The 20,034-nt window shown below is 50.9% G+C and overlaps 1 protein-coding gene across 8 annotated transcripts in view; it reads right to left on the minus strand.

Moving 5' to 3' along the window:
- Positions 1 to 20,034, minus strand: part of MCM3AP (minichromosome maintenance complex component 3 associated protein) — a 52,842-nt gene that overhangs the window by 19,026 nt on the left and 13,782 nt on the right. For all 8 annotated transcript variants that reach the window (XR_002520772.2, XR_001900391.3, XM_009202074.4 and 5 more), the window contains exons 10-20: positions 17,728 to 17,890; positions 13,968 to 14,128; positions 12,951 to 13,192; positions 12,348 to 12,550; positions 11,129 to 11,229; positions 8,321 to 8,452; positions 7,852 to 7,965; positions 5,686 to 5,838; positions 3,435 to 3,632; positions 1,388 to 1,456; positions 1,004 to 1,138 (exon numbers count right to left, since the gene is read on the minus strand). Coding sequence is in view for 6 of the 8 variants with exons in the window: in XM_009202074.4 (XP_009200338.1) it covers positions 1,004 to 1,138; positions 1,388 to 1,456; positions 3,435 to 3,632; positions 5,686 to 5,838; positions 7,852 to 7,965; positions 8,321 to 8,452; positions 11,129 to 11,229; positions 12,348 to 12,550; positions 12,951 to 13,192; positions 13,968 to 14,128; positions 17,728 to 17,890 (1,671 nt within the window). In the remaining 2 variants the exon portion in view is untranslated. The remainder of the gene's footprint in view (positions 1 to 1,003; positions 1,139 to 1,387; positions 1,457 to 3,434; positions 3,633 to 5,685; positions 5,839 to 7,851; positions 7,966 to 8,320; positions 8,453 to 11,128; positions 11,230 to 12,347; positions 12,551 to 12,950; positions 13,193 to 13,967; positions 14,129 to 17,727; positions 17,891 to 20,034) is intronic.

Below are 20,034 nucleotides of genomic sequence, written 5' to 3' on the forward strand. Positions count from 1 at the left end.
AATTGAGCCCAGGAGGTCGAGGCTGCAGTGAGCTGTTATCACACCATGCCCTCTAGCCTGGTGATGATAAAGCAAGACCCTGTCTCAAAAAACACAGAGACTGTAGTTGCTTTAAAAACATGACTTCTGTATGCTATTTGGTTCCAGGAAATAAGATCACGTCAATTTTTTCTTTTTTAAAATGCCAAAAGTTTAAGGGAAAAAAATGGAACTATAGTAAACAGACTATAAACTATCTTACTGGAGAGTCTAAAATGAAGCAGGTCTATCAATGCACCTTAACACAGCTTGAAATAACAACTTTTAAATGCTTTTGGACTAAGACTGTTGCCAAATAGTATGGTTTGGATTTGTATCCCCACCCAAATCTCATGTTGAACTGTAATCCCCAGTGTTGGATGAGGGGCTTGGTGGGAGGTGATTATATCATGGCGGTGGAATCCCCTTTGCTGTTCTCATGATAGTGAGCTCTCAGGAGATCTGGTTGTTTAGAAGTGTGTGGCACCTCCCACCTCGCTGTTCTCATGATACTGAGTTCTCACGAGATCTGGTTAAGTCTGCAGCATCCGCCCTTGCTGTTCTCATGATAGTGAGCTCTCAGGAGATCTGGTTAAGTGTGTGGCACCTCCCCCTCGCTGCTCTCATGATAGCTCTTCTACCAAGATTCTGGGTTAAGCGTGTGGCACGCTCCCAGCCATCGCTGTCCTCTACATGACTGAGTTCAACGAGACCTCTGGTATAAAGTACTGCAGTCATCCGCCCTTGCTGTTAAAGCAGTGTGAGAACGGACTAATACACCAAGTTTATGGAATAAAAATTGAAATAATCAAATCTAAAGTTTCAATTTAAAATCATGAGCAAAATAGACTATAAATCCTAGCATTAAAACATAAACCTACACTTCCGAGTTCCCATCACACATGAGGAATACCCGGCCCTGGCCCACAGCTCTGCCCTGCCCACTCCACCTCTTGGAAACCCCACAGGGGAAACCCTTCCTGACCTGCCACGACTCTCTGGGGACTGCTCCTCTCCATCCGGCAGCACCAGCACCAGCTTCCAAAACACATGCTCCTGCCTCCCAGGGAGGTGCTCAGCCACAAGGGACGGCAGGTCCAGAGACGCCCACGCCACATCACTGGGAGGAACAGACCCCCGAGGATTAGCCAGTGTGTGACCCTCGCAGGAGCAGCACACACATCCTATGAGCAGGAAGGGGCAGGCTGGAGGAAAATCAGGATCAGAGGTTGAACTGCAAACTAGAAACCAAGTCTGGAACTCACTGAAGAGACCTCAGTTGGAGATGCATGAGGTGGGCTGCTAGCGTGACAGATTGGGGAACGGGGGGATCACCAGGGGATACGCAGAAGGGTGCGGCATGACAGACCTCAGCAGCTGCTGGTAGAAGTGCTGAACCTTCATCTGGTGAGCCGTCTTGTTTCTGAGCCGCCTCAACCTGCAAATGAAAGCAGAATGACAGTGTTACCACAGGAGCTTAGTGAAAAGTACTGGCTAGTGTCCCCTGGGGAATACTCAGGAGACTGAAAAACACATTTTCTGCCAAAGAAACGGGTTAGAGGATTCGTTCATTCCACAAATATCACATTAAGTATCTGCTGTGTGCTGGCTGTGGGAGATTCAACAATAAGACAAAATCCTGCCGTTCAAAAACATAGGCTCTCATGGGGAGAGAACAGCATCTCTAAGTGGCTAGCCTGGCATGTGCGAGGTGTCGGCACTGTGGGCAAATGCTGCCAGGTGGGGCTGGAGCTAGGTGCTTATTGCAGTCTCACTCAGGGTGGTCAGGTGGTATGTGAGCAAAGACCTGAAGGAAACAGGGAGAGCCAGCGTGACAACTTCTGGAAACAGCAGAGGGCATGGCTCTGCCAGGCCACAGCTGGACCTGGCATATTTGGGGAGAGCAGTGAGGGCAGCGGGGGAGGGGTTGGGTCCACAGTACAGAGACTCAGGGAGCGCTAGGGACGCCGCTAAGAGGCAATGCCACCGAGAGGCAACGCCGCCTGGCTGAGCTGTCGGAGGATCCCTCTGTTCTGGTGCTGAGGATGCGAGCAGGGCCCATGGTGGAAGCTAGCAGACGGATAGATGCTGCGTCAACATTCCAGCGAGGTGGGGAGAACTGCCATGCCCTCGGTGAGTTCTGAGGGCAGAGCTGAGGATGCTGGGTCTGAGAGATGCAAGCCCAGGTTTGTGCCCTAAGCACAGGAGGACAGGATGGCATCCTATGAGCAGGAAGGGGCAGGGTGGGGGAAAATCAGGTTCAGAGGTTGAACCGTGAACTGGAAACCAAGTCTGGAACTCAGGGAAGAGGCCTCAGTTGGAGATGCATAATGGGGGCTGCCAGTGACAGACAGGGGTGACAGGGCTATCCCCAGGGGGTGTGCAGAAGGGAAGGGCAGAGGGCAGAGGTCTGGGCTGAGGGGGCAGAGTGGAGGGCTCAGAGAAGGAGACTGAGGCTGACAAGAGCAGCTACGGAGGGGGGACACAAGAAACCATGACTCCAGGAGGAGGCCAGGCCACTATGTGAAGGCAGCTGTGGGTGAGAGGAGGCAGCCCCAGCCCTGGCCTCACAGCATGCCTGCAACAGGCTGGGACTGCCACCCACCCACCCTGCCTGCGCGGAACCTGATGGGGCCAAATGAAACCCACAAGACAGTTTTCAGAGGGAACATCCCGTGATGACCAGCAGGGTGACGAGACATGACATGAGGCCCCAGCGGTGTGCCTGCTAGGCCGTCCAGGCTGCCTCCCCAGGCCCCACCCACCACCCACTAGGAGGCCGGGGAGCCCTGAGGCCAGGCAAGAGGGGGCACCTACACGGGTTCTAAATAAAGGCCATGCCCAGCATGGCCAGGAATGCAGGCTGAGGGGGGTCCTGGCATGGCCCTGAGGAGCTGGTTCTGCTCGGGATGACCAGGAGGAGTGGCAGGGAGGACCAGGGCCACACCAAGGGGCCTCAAGAGGGAAATACTGGAGGGTGGAGGTGGAGTCTGGAAGATACTGCCACAGAAAGAGGGCAGTGTGTGAAAGAGATGGCGGGAGGAACAGAGGGATGGGGCAGGGATGGGATGGGGAAGACACAGGCCAGCGTGGACCTCGGGCTCCTCCAACAAGGATGGAAGTGGCAGGTACTTAAACTGGGACGAGCAGGAAAAGAACAGATGATGCAGAGTCAGACTCAGTCACCAGGATGCTGAGTTGAGTCTTTCAAGCTGAACTCAGAGCTCTGCTTTCCAGTGGAACAAGTCACACGTCCACAACTGTGGGAGACGACCTTCAAAATGCAACCCTGTGCCTGTCCTTGCCTCCAGGCTTCACCTATCTTCACCCTCCGAACACACACATTAATTCAGCTCCTGGTAAAACCAAGTCGGGGCAGGGGAGCCCTGACGAGGCAGGCGGCAGTTGATGCTGACCTGGTGCAGGAGATGCCCAATCTCCCTGCGTGGCCCAGGTCCAGGAGGCCCCTGGCCAGGTTCTCCTCAGCAATGGGGCACTCTGCACTGGGTGCCAGCGCCCTCAGCCGTTCGCTCACGTCCACGCAGCAGGGTGCAGCAGGGAAAGCCCGCATCTGGCGCCTCAGTTTCTTGCGGGCTGCGACAGCTTCCCTCCACCTGGGGACATGAAAACATATCATTACAGAGTGTTTTCAGGGTCTTCAAGCTGAGAAACACATTGGAGTCAGAACTCAGGAATGGGGAAGGAAGGACATCAACTGAGTGTGGTGAGCAATGCGACTGCTGAACGTTGACAGTTAATACTGAATGGGCTTTGGAGGCTGACTTGGCAATACAGATCCAGATCTAAGATACATATACCCAGTCGGGTGCAGTAGCTCACGCCCGTAATCCCAGCACTTTGGGAGGCCAAGGCAGGTGGACTGCCTGAGCTCAGGAGTTCACGACCAGCCTGCACAACACAGTGAAAGCCCATCTCTACTAAAATACAAAAAATTAGCCAGGCATGGTGGCGGGTGACTGTGGTCCCAGCTACTTGGGAGGCTGAGGGAGAATCACTTGAACCCAGGAGGTGGAGGTTACAGTGAGCCGAGATCACGCCACTGCACTCCAGCCTGGGTGACAGAGCAAGGCTCTGTCTCAAAAAAAAAAAACAGAAAAGATACATACACCCCTTGACCCACAGCCACCACTGATAGGAATTTTATCTCTACATACACGTGCCTGTGTGCAAACCGGTGAACTGTCTGTCTGTACAACGACAGTCACCGCGACAGTCTTTACCAGAGCTAAAAAGAGAGCCATGGCCAGGCTTGGTGGCTCACGCCTGTAAATCCCAGCACTTTGGGAGGCCGGGGCGGGCAGATCACGAGGTCAGGAGTTCAAGAGCAGCCTGGCCAATATGGTGAAACCCCATCTCTACTAAAAATACAAAAAAACACAAAATTAGCCGAGCATGGTGGTGCATGCCTGTAGTCCCAGCTACTCAGGAGGCTGAGGCAGAAGAATCGCTTAAACCCGGGAGGTGGAGGTTGCAGTGAGCCATGATTGCACCACTGCACTACAGCCTGGGTGACAGAGTGAGACTCCGTCTCAAAAAAAAAAAGAAAAAAAGAAAGAGAGCCACATTCAAGTCCATCAACAAAAGACCAGGAAGGTCATTTATGGTACATTCTCGCACTGACCTCAAGACCGCTGGCAATGGGGACAGCTCAGCACGCTGCTACAGCCAGGCCTCCACCTCATATCAGATGGAGCAAAGGAAGGCTCAGAGCAAAGCAGGGATCATGAGCCCATTTGTGAACAGCCACAAGAAAGGACAGAAAGTCTCTGGATGGTTTTGCAAGCAGCTGCTGCTCGCACAATGGACGGGTCTGCTGTAGAAGGCAGACTCACTTCTCCCCATACTCCCTTTCACACTGTTCCAACTGCCAAGGACACTCCCCATACTGCCTTTCATACTGTTCCAACTGCCAAGGACACTCCCCATACTCCCTTTCACACTGTTCCAACTGCCAAGGACACTATACTGATTTCAAATTTATTACGAAATGAATCACACAACACACATAACACATGTATGCCCAGTTATAAGATTACTACATCATCGAGCACCTGTGCACTTACATCCAGTTGAGCAGTTGTGGCCATGAGAGGCACCCCCTCCCATTCCCAAAAGTAATCACCATGCTGAGATTATGATCATTATTTTCCTTCTTTTGTTCAGGGTTATACCACTATATATAAATCCAAAACAACCTATTTAGTTTGAATATACACTATTTGTATATTCCCTATTAATTGTTTTTTCTCCACTACTTATATTTTGAGAATTCACCCTTATTGGTGCATGCAGCCATAATCTGGCTTGTTCACAGGTGTCTCCCAGCACCTAGTGCAGTGGGCAAATGGCAGGCACCCTATAAATATTAGTTGACATGCAGAGCAGCCACCACACCCCAATCTAACTCCTGACTGTTCCCCTTAGTTTATGTTGTGTGTGTGTGTGTGTGTGTGTGTGTGTGTGTAATCAAGTATTTCTGAAATGCAGTATAATCCAATGAAAGTCTATTTTAGGTATTCATTGCTATAACATTTTCCCTGATCCTTTTACCACTGAATACAGAAACTGATGGCTCAAATATTTTGAATTTGATAAAAGACTCTTCCCCGTGTGTGTGGATTTCGCCTGTAGGAACACAGGACTCACCGCTGTAGATACTTGCAGAAGCACTGAAGCTCCTGGAGGGTCTCCTTTGCAGCCTGGAAGATTTCCTCCACGAGAAACAAGTCCACTAGATGGGCACAGACGTCCTCACAGCAACGGGCCACGCGGACCCTCTGGTCTGTCTCTAATGCATTCCTAAGAAACAGGGTAATCAGCATGGAAGACACTGCACTCGGGGCCCACAGACACTGAGGGCTTGCTTTAAAAGCCCAAGAGTCAGCCGGGCGCAGTGGCTTATGCCTGTAATCCTAGCTCTTTGCAAGGCCAAGGCGGGCAGATCACTTGAGGTCAGGAGTTCGAAACCAGCTTGGCCATCATGGTGAAACCCTGTCTCTACTAAAAATACAAAAAATTAGCTGGGCAGCCGGGCACGGTGGCTCATGCCTGTAATCCCAGCACTTTGGGAGGCCGAGGTGGGCAGATCACGAGGTCAGGAGATCGAGACCATCCTGGCTAACACGGTGAAACCCCGTCTCTACTAAAAATACGAAATATTAGCTGGGTGTAGTGGTGGGCTCCTGTAGTCCCAGCTACTCAGGAGGCTGAGGCAGGAGAATGGTGTGAACCCAGGAGGCGGAGCTTGCAGTGAGCCGAGATGGCACCACTGCACTCCAGCTTGGGCGACAGAGCAAGACTCCATCTCAAAAAAAAAAAGAAAAATAGGCCAGGCGCGGTGGCTCAAGCCTGTAATCCCAGCACTTTGGGAGGCCGAGGCGGGCGGATCACGAGGTCAGGAGATCGAGACCATCCTGGCTAACCCAGTGAAACCCCGTCTCTACTAAAAAATACAAAAAAACTAGCCGGGCGAGGTGGCAGGCGCCTGTAGTCCCAGCTACTCAGGAGGCTGAGGCAGGAGAATGGCATAAACCCGGGAGGCGGAGCTTGCAGTGAGCTGAGATCCGGCCACTGTGCTCCAGCCTGGGCGACAGAGCGAGACTCCGTCTCAAAAAAAAAAAAAAGAAAAAGAAAATAAAATTAGCTGGGCATGGTAATGCGGGCCTATAATCCCAGTTACTTGGGAGGCTGAGGTAGGAGAATCACTTGAACCCGGGAGGTGGAGGTTGCACTGAGCCGAGATCATGCCACCGCACTCCAGCCTGGGTGACACAGCAAGACTCCATTTCAAAAGGAAAAAAAAAAAAGAGTGCAAGAGTCAAGGCCAGGCACAGTGGCTCACACCTGTAATCCCAGCACTTTGGGAGGCTGAGACAGGCAGATCATGAGGTCAGGAGCTCGAGACCAGCCTGACCAACATGGTGAAACCCCATCTCTACTAAAAATACAAAAATTAGCCAGGTGTGGTGGCACATGCCTGTAGTCCCAGCTACTCAGGAGGCGGAGGCAGAAGAATCGCTTGAAGCTGGGAGGCGGAGGTTGCAGTAAACCCAGATCGCGCCACTGCACTCCAGTCTGGGCAACAGAGCGAGACACTGTCTTTAAAAAAAAAAAAAAAGTGTAAGAGTCTGCATCCTCAATACTAAAATGTAATTCCATCTTCACTGTAAGAGAAGCTTTAATACTTAAACTACAGACACCTAGAAAGATGGGGTAAAAAGAATTAAGTGGTACAGGGTGCCAAATTATAGGTCCATAGGAGCCCTTGTAACAGTTAATAATATCTTAATAAAATCGTCAGAATTTTTAATTATTTTAGAGACAGAGTCTCACTATGTTGCCCAGGCTGGAGTACAGTGGCCACCACAGGTGCAGTCACAGCATACTACCCAGAACTTCTGAGCTTCAGTGATCTTCGCACCTCAGTCTCTTGAGGAGCTGGGACTACAGGTGCCTGGTGTAGAATGTGTAAATGATGATGCAGACAACCACAAAATCTTCTCATCAGCAACGTCTGACAAGTGCAATCGATTGGAAGTGTCTCAAATATATGATAAATGCCAGTGGCTACTAAGGATGGCTGACTATGGTCATGTGGTGGCAGGCCTCAAATAAAAGAGAATTTTAATAATAAAATTATATCAGCCAAGGGAACACAGAGGACTGCATCAAATACATTTGGTCACAAAATCAAAGTAGCTTAGACAGGCAGGACACATTTCCAATAGCCCATCCTCAGTGGCGCGAGACACAGCCTAGGGCAGAGCCAAAGCTCAGTCTCCTGGCACAGCAAGCCACCAGTGTTTCACTTACTTCAACTCCTGGGAGCAGGTTTCCCTCACAAACTCCATCATCACGTGTTCCATCAGCTCCACGGCCAGGCCCTGGCTCAGCTCACTTAACACCAGCTCTCTCTCTTGTTTTAACCTACAGGGAAGATAAAAAATACACAAGGGTAATGTTTAAGAATAAAAATAAGTGCTGTTTGTTTCACTCCCTGGACATGCAGACAGGGATTGAGGTGTGCTGCCTGAGTCGGCAGGCCACCCCTACTCCAGCTCCCCTGACACCACCTCCCTTCCCCTGCCTCTCCTGGCTGGGAAGGGCCACTGCTCACGGGTAGGTGTGGCCTGGGGAGCTCCATCCACCCCTTGGGCTGATGTAGGAGGGCATGAGTGTGTCAGCAGGGGTGGACAACAGCGGAAGCATCGCGGCCAGGGTCAGTTCTTGCCTGTGTCCACATTGAGCTCCTTATCTGTCTGCATGGACAAGACACACTCACCTTTTTTCTTCAGCCCGCTGCCTCTCCTGCTCCCTTCGCTCCCTTTCCTTAGACACTTCTTCAGCTGCAATGTGCCTCAAAATGCCCGTGGTTGCAGCTGTTAACAAATCCTCCACAGCAGCATTAGAAACACTAAACAGAGCAGAGGGGATAGCATTCCAAATCAGAGGCAAGGCCGGGCGCGGTGGCTCACGCCTGGAATCCCAGCACTTGGGGAGGCCAAGGTGGGCAGATCACGAGGTCAGGAGATCAAGACTATTCTGGCCAACGCGGTGAAACCCCATCTCTACTAAAAATACAAAAATTAGCCAGGCGTGGCAGCGCGTGCCTGTAGTCCCAGCTACTCAGGAGGCTGAGACAGAATAATTGCTTGGACCCAAGAGGCGGAGGCTGCAGTGAGCTGAGATCACACCAATGCCTGGGCAACAGAGTGAGACTGTCTCAAAAAAAAAAAAAAAGGAGAAAAAGATCAGAATAAAAAAGTCAAATCACTAAACATCTAACTTTGACAAGGAAAAAAAAACCACATAGGTTGAGTGTCCGTAATCCAAAAATCTGAAATCCAAAATGCTCCAAAATCTCAAACTTTTTGAGTACAACATGTCATGCTTTTCAAAGGAAATGTTCACTGGAGCATTTTAGAATTCAGATTTTTAGGTAAGAGATACTCAACTAGTAGACATAATACAAATATTCTGAAATCCAAAAATATCTGTAATCTAAAACCCTTGTGGTCCCAAGCATTTTGGATAAGGGATATGCAAACTGTACTTGTTTGACTGCCAGCAGAAAAATTAAGCCCACTGTTAGAAACACACAATCTACCAAAACTGACTCATGAAGAAACAGAAAAATGTGAATAGACCTCTAACTAGTAAGGAGACTTCCAAACAAAGAAAAGTATAAGACCAGAAGGTTTCACTGGTAAATTCTATTTTTTTTTTTTTTTTGCGACGGAGTCTTGCTCTGTCGCCCAGGCTGGAGTGCAGTGGCGCAATCTCGGCTCACTGCAAGCTCCGCCTCCCGGGTTCACGCCATTCTCCTGCCTCAGCCTCCCAAGTAGCTGGGACTACAGGCGCCCGCCACTGCGCCCGGCTCATTTTTTCTATTTTTAGTAGAGACGGGGTTTCACCATGGTCTCGATCTCCTGACCTTGTGATCCGCCCGCCTCGGCCTCCCAAAGTGCTGGGATTACAGGCGTGAGCCACCGCGCCCGGCGGTAAATTCTATTAAACACTAACGAAAAACTAACCACCAATCTTTTTCAAACCCTTTCAAAAAACTGAAGAGGAGGGAATATTTACTAACGCATTTTATGAGGCCAGCATTGCCCTAATACCAAAGACAGACCAAAGCCACTATAGGAAAACTACAGACTGACCAGGCACAGTGGCTCATGCCTGTCATCCCAGCATTTTAGGAGGCTGAGGTAGGAGGACTGCTTGAGCCCAGGAGTTCAAGACTAACCTGGGCAACATAGAGAGACCCCATCTCTACAAAAAATTAAAAAATCAGCCGGGTATGGTGGCATGTGCCTGTGGTCCTAGCTACTTGGGAGGCTGGGGTGAGAGGATGGCTTGAGCCTAGAAGATCAAGGCTGTGGTGAGCAGTGATTCTGCTTCTGTACTCGAGCCTAGGTGACAAAGTACGACCCTGTCTCAAAAAAAAGGAATAAAGAAATAAAAAGGAAAACTACAAACCAATATCCCTTATGAATACGGACATAAAAATTCTCAACAAGGCCGGGTGCGGTGGCTCACGCCTGTAATCCCAGCACTTTGGGAGTCCGAGGCGGGCGGATCATGAGGTCAGGAGATCAAGACCATCCTGGCTAATACGGTGAAACCCCATCTCTACTAAAATACAAAAAATTAGCCAGGCGTGGTGGCAGGTGCCTGTAATCCCAGCTACTTGGGAGGCTGAGGCAGGGAAATCGCTTGAACCCGGGAGGCAGGGGTTGCAGTGAGCCAAGATTGCACCAGTGCACTCCAGCCTGGACAAGAGAGCAAGACTCCATCTCATAAACAAAACAAAACAAAACAAAAAAACAATTTAACCTAGAAAGCAAAAACTTTGTATGTTGAAAACTACAAAGCACTGTCGAAAGAAATTAAGAATGACCTAAATAAATGGAAAGACATCCCATATTCTCGGATTAGAAGATTTAATATTGTTAAGATGACAATACTGGCCAGGCACAGTGGCTCATGCCTGTAATCCCAGTACTTTACGAGGCCGAGGCAGGTGGATCACTTGAGGCCAGGAGTTCAAGACCACCCCTGGGCAACATGGCAAAGGCATCTCTACAAAAAATTAAAAAATCAGCCAGGCTGGTGCCCACCTGTAATCTCAGTTACTAGGGAAGCTGAGGCAGGAGAATTGCGTGAACCCAGGAGGTGGAAGTTGCAGTGAGGCTGAGATCGAGCCACTGCACTCCAGCCTGAGCAACAGAGCAAGACTCCATCTCAAAAAATAAAAAAATAAAAATAACAGTACTACCCAGAACAATCTACAGATTCAACGCAATCCCTATCAAAATCCCAACAGCGCTTTCTGCAGAAACAGAAAAACTCATCCTAAAATTCGCATGGTATCTCAGAAGACCCCAAATAGCAAAACCATCTTGAAAAAGAAGAACGTAGGGGAAAATCTTCATGATACTGTCTCTGGCAATAACTTATTGGATTATGACCCAAAAATGCAGGCAACTTTATGAGAGGAAACTTCTGGCAGAAGTTCTTTATGAGGGGAAACTTTCTGAGAGGAAACTTCTGGAGCAGCAGGAGGGGAGCACCAGATGCCACTCACCCCAGGGCAGCAGCTGCGTAGGCAGCGCCCGCAGAGCCGACTTCCTCACAGTCCCTCTGCAGAGCCTCCTGGATGAGCTCGTCCACCACCTGCGCCAGGTCCTATGGAGAGACCAGCATGGGGTGGAACGGAACGTCCCACCCAGGGCAGAAATCCTGGGTAATATGTTGTCACCAGTCTGCAGGCGTCTCATGACAGAAGCACATGACCCCTGACACGGGGTCAGCTAAGCTGTTGCAGGAAAGGTGTCCCCTAGCGAATGGAAAGGTGCCATCTGGAGAGAAGGTGCCCTGCAGATGGCCACACAGCGCCCTGACTCAGTCATCTCCAGTCTACATCAAGCAGCCTCTGTTCCTGTGGCCACTCCATGCTCCCTCTCAGAACTCCCCGATCCCCAGAGAGGCTGGTGCCCAGTGCCTGCCTCTAAACAGCCAGAGTGGCACAATCCAGTCTCACAACCATAGAGTCGACAGGCTCTACTCAATATCAAGGCACCAGTAGGGGCCATGCCCACCCTGAGGCCACAACCATCAAGGGGCACACCCACCCCCAGGCCAGGCTGGTCAAGGGGTTCACCCACCCCCAGGCTATGCCCATCAGGGTCCACAGCCACAGAGACCACACACACCAGAGGGGACACATCCAACCCAAGGCCATGCCTATCAGGGGGCACAGCCACCCCGAGCCATGCCCATCAGGGGGCACACCCGCCAGGGGACACACCCACCCCAGGCCACACCTATCAGTGGGGACACCCAACCCCAGGACATGCCATTCAGGGGACACACCCACACTCAGTCCATGCATATTGGGGGGCCACACCCACCAGGGGGACATGCCCACTCCAGGCCACACCCGCAGGGGACACACCCACCCAGGCCACACCCACCAGCAGGACATGCCATCCTAGGTCACACACATCAGGGGGCGCACAATGCTGCCAACAATCCCGTCAGAACAGACGGGTGTTGAGTTCAGACACAGGGGCTCAGGCTGGTGCTGTGACAGGAAGCTCCTGAGATGAAGACAGACTCCACAACGAGTCTGAATGGGTGGGCCCCAGATCTGCCACCGGAGGCTGAGTGACTCTAGGCAGGACCCCTCTCTGGACTCTCCTGAGAGACCAGGCGCCACAGCCCCACCTCGTGGGGTGATGACTAAGGACATTTGTGCACAATGGGCTTCCCAGAGTCCAGACCTAGAAAAAAAGAGTCCCTACCTCGTCAGAGTACATGGGCACAGGCTCTGGAGGTGGCGGCTCAGGCTGCACGGAGAGCTGGAAGAGGCTAGGTGCCGCAGACGGGGTCAGTGCCAGGACAGGAGGCAGAGGCACTGGCGAGGGTGCAAGGGCTGGTAGAGACTGTGGGAGACCGGGCAGGGGTGTGTCCGGCTCTACACCACACTCCTCTCCTCTCCCTCCACCTGGAAGGAAACATACAGGAGAAAACATGGCTGCAGACACAGGGCGCCTGGCACCATAGGGACCAAGGTCTGTGCAGGGACAGCCCCAGGCCACCCACAGTGACCCTGAGGAGTGGCCTGCCCTCCAGGAGACCAGCTACACGGGACAAATACGCTTTGCATGAAAAACAAGCCCCAAGATGTCAGGGAGCCAGGAGGAGGGCTTCAAAGCCCTCAGTCCACTCCCAGTGAGAACCATCTGAGCATGGGGAAGAGCCACACCCCTGGGCCCCAAGACAAAACAGGTGCTCAGGCTCCTGGGAGGCGTCCCGGCAGGAAAATGCAGATGCCCAGGCTCCTGGGAGGCGTCCTGATGGGAAAATGCAGCTAGTCCCCTCACTACGACTGCAGCTTCACTCACCCACTGTGTCCGAGCCGGGTCTCTGGGTGCCGACGGGCAGCTCCGAGGCCAGACTCTCCCCGATGTACTTGTTCTGGGAGTTGAAGCTGCACACAGGGGTGTGACAAGGAACGGGGGGCAAGGGCCCTCCGTTCACAATTTCACCAACCGACACCGTCAGCTTCCTGGTAATAAACACCGACTTCCTGGTCTTGGATAATCCCTCTGGTTCCAGGAACGCGGCCCGGTTCAGCTCCACACAGCTACGCAGACCACAAGAAGACCCCAGAGGGGCGTCACCAAGGGAGAAGGCAGCTTCACCCTCAGTGCCCCGCTGAGTGCTGCAAGCCCCTCAGGCGTCACCACAGCCATGTATAAATAACAGAAAGCAGAGGCCTGGGTCCCACTGCCGCACCCTGGAGCCTCTGTAGGCCCCTGGAACCATGGAGCCCAGCGTGTTAACAGACGCACGCTGACTCACTCCTGCCTCCTTGCTGGCTCACCCAAAACCACCTTGTTTTCTGAGGCAGAACTGGAAGGAGGAGACAGGCAGGGGGCAGGTGAGGAGTTACAGGAGGCAGGGTGGGGACCCAAGCACTGGGTATGGAGTGTAAGCTGCGGGTTTCTGAGACAGTGTCTGTGAGTCTCACCACTCTGACTACTAAGTACCGGAGAAGACTCCAGCCTGGCCTGCGGGTGCCTCCATCCCCACCGTTACACGCTGCCCGTCATTGGCTGGCAAAGGTAGTCAAGGGAAAGAATAAGGAAGGCCCTAACTTCTATCTTTAGGTTCGTTGGCAACTCATGAAAAGGACTGATTCTGGAGTCACAAAGAACTTGGTCTGAGCCCTCAATGTGCAGACAGCCAGGGTGTGACCTTGGGAACACCCCCAGCCATTCTGAGTCTCATGTGTTCACCTGCATGGCAGGGGGAATGCACCTTCAAGTCAGGCAAGCAGAGAGTCCCTCACAGTCCTTTATCAGAATTAACAAGAAAAAAGGAGACAGAGGCCCCGCAGTTCCACTCTCAGCTCTTACCCATCGGAAACGGTGAGGCCGTGGCAGGTGAGGAAGTCGGTCGCCTCTTCACAGTCTCTGAACAGCAGCATGCGCACCACGCCATCCAGGGGAAAGACGGTGGCTCGCTGTGTGCTCACCGTGTACGCGAAGTTGAGCGCCCGGAGAGCATCCTTGCGGATCTGAAAGGAGGAGCCAGATCACTGCAGTCTCAGAGGAAGGCCCAGTCAGACACTTGCAGTCAGCCCATGACCACAGACATGGCCAGCATGGGGGGCATGGGCTCCTCCTGGGCTGAGTCCACCAGAAGGCGCTTTGGCAACATGAAACCCCAGCTTAGAGATCGTAGGCGTTCTGCTCGGGGCAATGCTCAGGAATGCGTGCCAAGCAAACACTCTCATAGAGAAGGATGGCTTGTGAAAGTTTTGTTTATAAGAGAAATCATGAAACAAACTGTCCACCAACAAGGCCAGGTGAAGTCAGCTGTGCAGCATCCACATGATAAAATGCCAGGAAGGTGCTACAGAGGACCCCAAAGACCATGGAATGCCAGCAGGAAACCAACCCCGTGGAATGACATATAATAGTTGGAGACAACTGTTCATGGCATTCTAACAAGAGCCTTAAAAAAAAAGAAGACAGAGGCCAGGTGCAGTGGCTCACACTTGTAATCCCAGCACTTTGGGAGGCCAAGGTGGCAGGATCGCTTGAGCCCAGGAGTTCAAGACCAGCCTGGGCAACATAGCTACATCCTGTTCTCTACAAAAAAAAAAAAAAAAAAAAATTGTTTAATTAGTGGGGCTTGGTGGCATGCACCCGTGATTCCAGCGACATCGGAGGCTGAAGTGGGAGACCTGCTTGAGCCCAAAAGGCTGAGGCTGCAGTGAGCCTTGATCACACCACTGCACTCCAGCCTAGGTGACAGAGTGAGAACCAGTCTCTAAAAAAAAAAGACAATGGGGCTGGGCGCGGTGGCTCATGCCTATAATCCCAGCACTTTGGGAGGCCAAGGTAGGCGGGTCACTTGAAGCCAGGAGTTTGAGACCAGCCTGGCCAACATGGTGAAACTCCGTCTCTCCTAAAAATACAAAAATTAGCTGGGTATGGTGGTAGGCACCTGTGATACCAGCTACTAGGGAGGCTGAGGCAGGAGAATCGCTTCAACCCGGGAGGTGGAGGTTGCAGTGAGCCGAGATCACAAAACTGCACTCCAGCCTGGGTGACAGAATGAGACTCCATCTCAAAAAATTAAATAAATAAAAATAAAATTAAAAATAGACAAAGGAAAAACATGAAAATGCTAAGAAAAATTATGCTTGAGTGCTGGGACTTTGGTGCCTAAGCTGTTAGTCCTCTTCCAACGTTCTTGAATTCAACCAACATTGATCGAGCATTTGCTCTGTGCCTGGCACCGTTTTTAACACTGAGAGTTCAACAGTGAACAAAAACAAACTCCCTGTCCCCACGTAGCTGACATGCCAGGGGAAAGACCAATGCAACAGAAAACGAACTCATCAAACACACAGAATGGTGATTCAGTGTGGCAGATGGGCAGGGAGAACAGGGAGCACTGGTGGGGGCCCTGCTGAGGGCGGCAGCCAAGCCTCACCTGGCCTCAGGGAGGTGGAGACAGCGCCGTGCGGCTATGCGAGTGCAGAACAGCAGTGGGAGCAGCAAGCACAAAGCCCCTGAGCAGGAGTGCACGGGGTTGCGGGGACAGGAGGCTGCCTCTGTGCGCCACTGCTGGTGAACAGTTTTTCTCAAGAAAAATACCTGAATATCTCTTTTGTTTAAAGTTATTAAAAATGGCCAGGCAAGGTGGTTCACGCCTGCAATCCCAGCACTTTGGGAGGCCAAGGCGGGTGGATCACCTGAGGCTAGAAGTTCAAGATCAGCCTGGCCAACATGGCAAAATCCCGTCTCTACTAAGTTAGCTGGGCGTGGTGGTGGGCTCCTGTAATTCCAGCTACTCAGGAGGGAGGCTTAGGCAGGAGAATCGCTTGAACCCAGGAGGTGGAGGTTGCAGTGAGTAGAGATCGCGCCACTGCACTCCATCCTAGGCAACAGAGCGAGACTCCATCTCTAAATAAATAAAATTTAAAATGGTCAACATTCTACTAACAATCATCATGTATACAATATTAACTATACTTTTTTTAATTTTTATTTTTTTTTATTTTTTTTTTGAGAGAGAGGGTCTCTGTCACCCAGGCTGGAGAGTGCAGATCTTGGCTCACTGCAGCCTCAACTTCCTGGGCTCAAGCGATCCTCCCACCTCAGCCTCCCAAATAGCTGGGACTACAGGAGCATCCCACCACACCTGCCTGGCTGATTTTTTTTTTTATTTTTAGTAAATAAAAAAAAGCCCAGGCTGTTCTTGAACTCCTGAGCTCAAACAATTCTCCCACCTCAGTCTCCCAAGGTGCCAGGATGACAGGTGTGAATCAAAGCACCCAGTCAAAATTAACTACAAGTGGCAAGTTGTGGAAACCCTTTTCCTTTACTCCAGAGTATCAGTTCTGTTTGGAAACCTGCAGATCTGACAACAAGGGGCAAACCTGCAAAAGACCCTCCAACCGTGACATGACTGTGGATTTAGTCACTGTTTACCGGAGGCCCTGATATGTGACCAAAGAAAAGACCTGGAGCCACAGACTGACCTAGGCAGGTCCTGAGATCTCCCAGGCAGCATCCTCCCCACGCAGTGATCACTACGGGCTTGTGGCAAGGAATCCAGGCAGCCTCGTTGACGCCGCTGCCGGAATGGGCAGCAGAGTGCGTGCGAGGTAAGGTGGCACTCTGCACGGTGGGCCGTGGTCCTGGTCACATCGCACTGAACGCAATCATGCAGGGCCTAGAACAGCAGGTGCCACAGGGGCTGCTCTGTCCTCATCCCCAAGTCCCGTGGAACTGGAATAAAAGAACTGACTGGAAACCCCGAGACACAGAATTTACTCTGCACAAACCTCAGAGGAGGGACTGGCCTTCCCATTGCTTCTGCAACCCCAGCACGCGGCAAAGCAGACACTGAGGCACCCACTAAAGGAACTGAGCGCCATCAGCCTCCCTCCAGAAACTTCAATTCAAAACACAAAGCATTTCAAAGTCAGGGACTGTGTGCGTATGAACCATTTCAAAGTCAGGGACTGTGTGCATGTGATATGAGATTTTTGCTTTTCAGTTAGTTTTCATGGATGATGACAGTGCTGAATTTTTTTTTTGAGATGGAGTCTCGCTCTGTCACCCAGGCTGGAGTGCAGTGGCCGGATCTCAGCTCACTGCAAGCTCCGCCTCCCGGGTTTACGCCATTCTCCTGCCTCAGCCTCCCAAGTGGCTGGGACTACAGGCACCCCCACCTCGCCCGGCTAGTTTTCTGTAATTTTTTTTAGTAGAGACGGGGTTTCACCATGTTAGCCAGGATGGTCTCGATCTCCTGACCTCGTGATCCGCCCGTCTCGGCCTCCCAAAGTGCTGGGATTACAGGCTTGCGCCACCGCGCCCGGCCTACAGTGCTGAATTCATATTATGTTTCGCTAAAGAGATTTTTCTCATTTGAACCATAGAACAGTGTTTTCCATTTCACAGCCTTTCCGGATGGAGACCAACAGTGATAACCCCTATAAAACAGGGCAACACCAGTAACCCCTTCGTGGGGCTGCTGCCAGGGTGACACGTCATCAGCCTGAGACCTGCTTTGAAAAGCCTGGAATAGGAAAGCACTCGAATAGCACAAGAACAACCCGCTGTCTTCCAACTCTGCAAGCTCAGCTCGTTTACTCACCTGACTGAAGTAACAGTGTAAAAGACAAGCATTCAGGTAAGAAGCTGACTGGACCAGTTTGAAAAATCTCACAAAATTATTACTGTTCAATGCAGCAAAAGCCTGAACAGCAAATTTCACCTCGGAGGAGTTTCTAACAGCAGGATGGAACTGTTGTACTTCTCTGTTAATTAAAGGAGAGAAAAGGGGTTGGAATGTTAATTTTAATAAGACAAAATTTTCACGAAGATAGATCTGATAAATAAAAACTTCGCTGGCCAGATGCAGTGGCTCACGCCTGTAATCCCAAAACATGGGGACGCCAAGGTGGGAGGATCGTTTGAGCCCAGGAGGTTGAGGCTGCAGTGAGCTGTAATCGCATCACTGTACTCCAGCCTGGGTGACAGAGCAAGACCGTTTCAAGTAATAACGATACTGGATTTCAACCATACTGAGAAGGAGGGTCTTACTGGTAAAATGTGCCGTTAAATTCAGTTTACTAACTTCAAAGCTACCACGCTTGGGCTGGTTTGACAAAGGTTTCTTTCAAAACAATAATGAATAAACAAATTCAAAAAGCAATTTAGGCATCAGTTATCAAAAAGTTAAAGTAATGCCAATCGACTGTCAGCTGTGCTGGGTGGTAAAGTCTAAAAAACAGAAAACTTAACACTTTTTGTTTAGAAATGAACTGATTTTGACTGAATTATTCGTGATGAAGAAATGCTTGTCGTGTAGAAAAAGACAATATAGCAATCTTTCATAACCAGTTTTTTTTTTTTTTTTTTTTTAGACAGAGTCTTGCTCTATCGCCCAGGCTGGAGTGCAGTGGCGCAATCACAGTTCACTGCAGCCTCAACCTCCTGGCCTCAAGCAATCCTCTCATCTAGGCCTCCCAACATGCTGTGATAACAGGCCATGGGCCACCACACCTGGTCTTTCTTTTTTTTTTTAAGAGATAGGGTCTTGCTTTGTCACCCAGACTGGAGTGCAGTGGCATGATCACAGCTTACTGCAGCCTTGACCTCCTGGGCTCAAGGGATCCTCCCACCTCAGCCTCCCCAGTAGCTGGAACTACATGCGCACATCACCACACCTGGTGTTTTTGTTGTTTTTGTTTTTGTTTTGTAGAAGGGTCTCACCATGTTGCCCACGCTATACAAGGCTTAATTTTAAAATTTAAAATCAGCCGGCACGGAGGCTCATACCTGTAATCCCAGCACTTTGGGAGGCTGAGGCAGGTGGATCACCTGAGGTCAGGAGTTCCAGACCAGCCTGGCCAACATGGCGAAACCCTGTCTCTACTAAAAATACAAAAAAACTGGCTGGGCGCAGTGGCTCACGCTTGTAATCCCAACACTTTGGGAGGCCGAGGTGGGTGGATCACGAGGTCAGGAGATCGAGGCCATCCTGGCTAATATGGTGAAACCCCGTCTCTACTAAAACTACAAAAAATTAGCCAGGTGTGGTGGCGGGCGCCTGTAGTCCCAGCTACTCCGGAGGCTGAGGCAGGAGAATGGCGTAAACCCGGGAGGCGGAGCTTGCAGTGAGCTGAGATCGCGCCACTGCACTCAAGCCTGGACAACAGAGCAAGACTCCATATCAAAAAAAAAAAAAAAAATTAGGTGGGAGTGGTGGTATGTGCCTGTAATCCCAGCTACTCGTGAGACTGAAGCAAGAAAATCGCTTGAACCCGGGAGGCGGAGGTTGCAGCGAGCCGAGATCACACTACTGTACTCCAGCCTGGGCAACAGAGCAGGACTCGGTCTCAAAAATAAAATAAAATAAAATAAAATAAAAATTTAAAAATCAATCACACATCTAGATATTCTGCCACACAGTTCTTGAGGAAAATACGAAACTAAAAAAAAAGAGGTCCACCATTGATAGGAGAATCTCAGAACTAAAGGGAACACTGGCCACCATCAAGCTCAGCTTAACACCACCACAAGCAGAGGGCCAGAGAGCTCGCCAGTAAGTGTCTAACTATGGCTCAGACCAGGGTTTTATATTCATTCATTCTCACTACCCCATTCTTAGCATTTTTGTTTCACACAATTTTTTCCTCTCTTATTACTTAGATCTTTGACAAAACTACCTGGAAACAGGGAACTGCTGACAACCTGGAACTCCCTCTCCTGGTTCACTCACCTGTCTCATGAGGAGGATTCCTTCCTCACTTTCTCACTGGTGAGGAGAAACTGTTCTCAGAAATGAACATGTGGGGCCTACGTCAGATGTGCTGGTCCCAGGGCACACCCCCATCACTCTTCCCCCAGCTCAGCTCAGCCGAATGCACAGCCAGACCGAGGTCCTCTACTATCATCC

This window comes from Papio anubis, chromosome 4 (genome assembly GCF_008728515.1).
Source record: "Papio anubis isolate 15944 chromosome 4, Panubis1.0, whole genome shotgun sequence".
In the NCBI taxonomy this organism is placed as follows: domain Eukaryota; kingdom Metazoa; phylum Chordata; class Mammalia; order Primates; family Cercopithecidae; genus Papio; species Papio anubis.